This window comes from Myotis davidii, unplaced genomic scaffold (genome assembly GCF_000327345.1).
Source record: "Myotis davidii unplaced genomic scaffold, ASM32734v1 scaffold292, whole genome shotgun sequence".
NCBI lineage: Eukaryota > Metazoa > Chordata > Mammalia > Chiroptera > Vespertilionidae > Myotis > Myotis davidii.
The window spans coordinates 442,351-446,502 of record NW_006285042.1 but is presented as its reverse complement, the minus strand read 5'-3'; the positions used below and the strand labels follow the sequence as shown (position 1 = coordinate 446,502).

The 4,152-nt window shown below is 41.1% G+C and overlaps 1 protein-coding gene across 4 annotated transcripts in view; it reads left to right on the top strand.

Moving 5' to 3' along the window:
• The window catches only part of CD86 (CD86 molecule), a 90,449-nt gene that overhangs the window by 79,585 nt on the left and 6,712 nt on the right, over positions 1 to 4,152 (top strand). For 2 of the 4 annotated variants that reach the window (XM_006755334.2, XM_015558490.1), the window contains exon 8: positions 3,726 to 3,846. The exons of the other annotated variants lie outside the window; for them this stretch is intronic. In XM_006755334.2, the coding sequence (XP_006755397.1) occupies positions 3,726 to 3,811 (86 nt within the window). In that variant the 3' untranslated portion in view covers positions 3,812 to 3,846. The remainder of the gene's footprint in view (positions 1 to 3,725; positions 3,847 to 4,152) is intronic. 4 annotated transcript variants of the gene reach the window in all.

The following is a 4,152-nucleotide window of genomic DNA, read 5'->3' as shown; positions in this document are numbered from 1 at the left end:
GTGACCTTTGTTGTCTCTTGTGATGGCCTTCATTTTAAAGTCTATTTTGTCGAATATGAGTATTGCTACTCCAGCTTTTTTTTTTCTTTTCCATTTGCATGGAAAATTTTTTTTCATCCCTTCACGTTTATCATATGTGTGTCTTTTGTTTTGAGGTGGGTCTCTTGTAGACAGCATATAGTTGGGTCTTGTTTTTGTAACCATTCAGCTACCCTACCCCTTTTGATTGGAGCATTTAGTCCATTTACATTTAGGGTTATTATTGATAGATACTTATTTATAGCCATTTTAATTCTGTATGGCTAGGTTTCTCTCTCTGTTTCTTCTTCTCATTATGGCAATCTCTTTAATGCTGACTTACATTTCTTGTAATGCTGACTTGGTGGTGATATACTCCTTTAGCCTTTTTGTGTGGGGGGGAAGCTCTTTATTTGACCATCTATTTGAATGATAGCCTTACTGGATATAGTAATCTTGGTCTCAGATTCTTGCTTTCCATTACCTTGAGCACTTTATGCCATTCCCTTCTGGCCTGTAGAGCTTCTGGTGAGAAATAAGGTGTCAGCCTTATGGGAACTTCTTTGTAGGTAACAATTTTCTTTTCTCTTGCTGCCTTTAAGATTCTGTCTTTGTCTTTAATTTTTGGCATTTTAATTATAAGTGTCTGAGCATGGGCCTATTTGGGTTCTTCTTGTTTGGGATTCTCTGTGCCTCCTAAACTTGTGTGATTTTATTCCTTTACCAGGTTAGGGAAGTTTTCTGCCATTATTTCTTCAAACACCTTCTCTATGACTTTCACCCTTACTGCCTCTTCTGGCACACCTGCTATTCTAATATTGTTATGTTGCACATTGTCTCACAGCTTCCTTAAGCTGTCCTCCTGTTTTTTAATTATTTTTTCTTTTGGTTCTTTGATTGAGTGATATCTTCAACTCTGTCTTCTAATTCACTTATTTGATCCTCAGTTTCCCCGAATATGCTATGTATTCCTTCCAATGTGTTCTTTATTTGTGTTATGTCATTCTTTATCTCATAGTTACTGTATCTTTTTTCATGCTGTTGAGCATCTTTACCATCATTACTCTGTCCTCTGTTTCACATAAATTTCTTATCTCTGCTTCATTTACCTCTTCTTCTGGAAAATTCTCTAGTCCTTTCATTTGGGGATTGTTTGTTTACTCACTTTGGCTTTCTATTTGGTTTTGTGACTATGTATTAGGTAGATTCTCTACACCTCTCAATCTCTAGTGCAGGACAGTTTTAAAGGCTGTTTCTGACTACTTAGATCAGGCAAAGACTCAAAGCCTCCAGAGATCTTCTCTTTCTACAGACTGACAGGATTCCACTTGACTTGCCCCTGGGCAATTGTCCTCAGGTGTGGTGAGAGTTTTTTTTCAACAGGCGAGGGCACTTGCTTCTGCCTAGAGGCTAATTGTTATTTTTATTCTTTTAAGTGGCCTCAGGACAAGGTGTTTTCTAATAGGATATGTCAATTGTCTTCCCCCCAGTCAAGATAAATGTCTATGTGTGAAAGATGTCTTCCGCTGTGTGAGGGAATGACTCAGCCCAGGAAACTTGGGATGTCTGCCTTCTGAGCTCTATGCCACAAGTCCCCAGTCCTGGCTTCTGCTCTCACAGCTCCAGTCCACTTCCCCCTTCCTCTGACAGAGCACAAGGTGGATGGTTCCATGGGCAATTTTGTGCATTGGCCCTTTAAGAGGGTGCCTGAATTTTTAGCCGTTACTCGCTGGCAGACAGCACCCCATTGCTTTTCACAGCCAGATGTTATGTGGGTACCCTCCTCAGTTTTGGTGCTCTCTGCTGGGGAGCCCATCTTGGGGATTAGATCCAAGAGTTCTCAGTGGCAACCCTCCACATCTGAGTTTCTCTCCAGGACTTCAGTTGCTATCTGTGGGTGCCCCACCACCCTTTCACGCCTCCACCCCTCCTACCAATCTCTATGCAGTCTCCACTTTCAGTCCTCAGGTGTCAGGGTTCTCTCCTGTGAGTTTTCTGTTGGTTATTCAGGAAGATTTTCCTGTATTTTAGTTGTAATATCAGTTTGTTCCTGGGAACATGTCTGTGCAGCATCCACTTCTGGTGTGAGGTTTTGATTGACATTTCTCTAATGATTAATGATGTTGAACATCTTTTTATATACTTATTAGCTGTCTTTATGCCTTGTTTGGAAAAAATTATTTAGATTGCCCATTTTTAATCAGATTTTTTTTACTATTGAGTTGTATGAGTTCTTTATATATTTTTGATGTTAGTACCTAATCAAATATATTATTTGAAAATGTGTTCATTCAATTACTTTTTCATTTTATCAGTGGTTTCCTTTGTTTTGCAGTTTCTTTATTTGATGTTGTCCCACTTATTTATTTGTTTCTTTGCTTGTTTGTTTTTGTTGCCTTTGCTTTTGGTGTCAAATCCAAAAAATTATTACTAAGACATACATCAAGAAACTCACCACCTGTGATTTCTTCTAGGAGTTTTATGCTTTTAGGTCTTACATTCAAGTTTTTAATTCATACTGCTTGTATACCCATGAAACTGCTGCCAAAACCAAGATTCAGAACATTTTCTTCACTCCCAAAAGATTCAGCACTCTCTTTGAAGTCCATCCCTCTCTCCATCCTTGGCCCTCAGACAGCTATCAATTGCTTTTTGTCATTATAAATTATGGATTGCGTAGATTAACTTATGGATAATAAATTTCCATAAATGAAAATCATAGAGTATGTATACATTTTTGACTGGCTTCTTTCACTCAGCATGATTTTGAAAATTCACTTATTCTTGCTGAGCAATTTAATTTTTCCTAAGTTAGGGATGTTATGAAGAACTAGAGGCCTAATGCACAAGATTTATTCACTCGGGGCAGGGGGGCCCTCAGCCCGGCCTGTGCCCTCTCACAGTCCAGGAGCCCTCAGGGGATGTCCAACTGATGGCTTAGGCCCCCGAGGAGCAGGCCCAAGCCAGCAGTTGGACATTTCCCTTGCAGTCCAGGACCCCTTGCTCCTTACCACCCACCTGCTCACTGCTCCTTACAACTGGGCTCACTGCTCCTTAATGCTGCCACAGAGGCTGGAGAGGCTCCCGCCACCACTGCTGCACTCGCCAGCTGTGAGCCCAGCTTCTGGCTGAGCGGTGCTCCCCCTGTGGGAGCACACTGACCACCAGAAGGCACCTCCTGCATGAGGCATCTGCCCCCTGGTGGTCAGTGTGTGTGTCATAACAACTGGTCGTTCCACCGTTGAGTCAATTTGCATATTAGCCTTTTATTATATAGCATACTATTGTTAACATTTGTTTAAAAAGGAATAACAGGCCAATAAATGGGGGCTATAAAAATGGAGTCACTTACCCCCATGTTAGCAAACCAAAACTTAATTGCAACCTCTCCCAGGAATGTGAACTTTAAACAATTAATCTGAAATTTCCCAATTAGCACCAGTAAGGTAATTTGCATAATAATACCCTACCATTCTCTTAACCCTCCTCCCCTTAAAAAATATGACCTGGTCCAAAACCAACCTTTCTTTGGTTTTTCAAATAATTCCCATGCCCCACCCTCTTTCTTCTTATAAAAACCTTCCATTTTGTACCATTCCTTGGAATACCCTTCTAGTTGCTAGATGGGGTGCTGCCTGATTCATGAATCACTTAATAAAGCCAATTAGATCTTTAAATTTACTTGGTTAAATTTTGTTTTATGACAGATTTGGGGGCAGTGATGCTATCAAAGGAGATTTCCAGTGGCATCAGGGAAGAGAAACATGAGTGTGGTACCCAGGAACCCTTTTGAGTTCACTGTCTTTCCCACCATTTCTGGGGCTGTCTGTAAGTTCTTATCAGTTTTGAGCTCCACGCTCTTTGCATTTAAGCTTCTGATTTAATTGGCTTTCCCTTACTGGGTAGGTCTGCTTGAGCTGGCTGGGGGGTTCTCCCCAGAACCAAGCCCCTAGCCTTTCAGACCACAATTGCCAGGACTCAGTAACATCGCTTGGTTAATGGCAATATACTAGTAGTGGAAAACTCTGGCCCTTGATTCTGCTCCCAGATTCCATGTTGGGAACTGTGGGTGTGGTAGCAGCTGCAATTCTCCATTTGTTTGGAATCAGTCCACAGTCCCATTCCTATGATTTG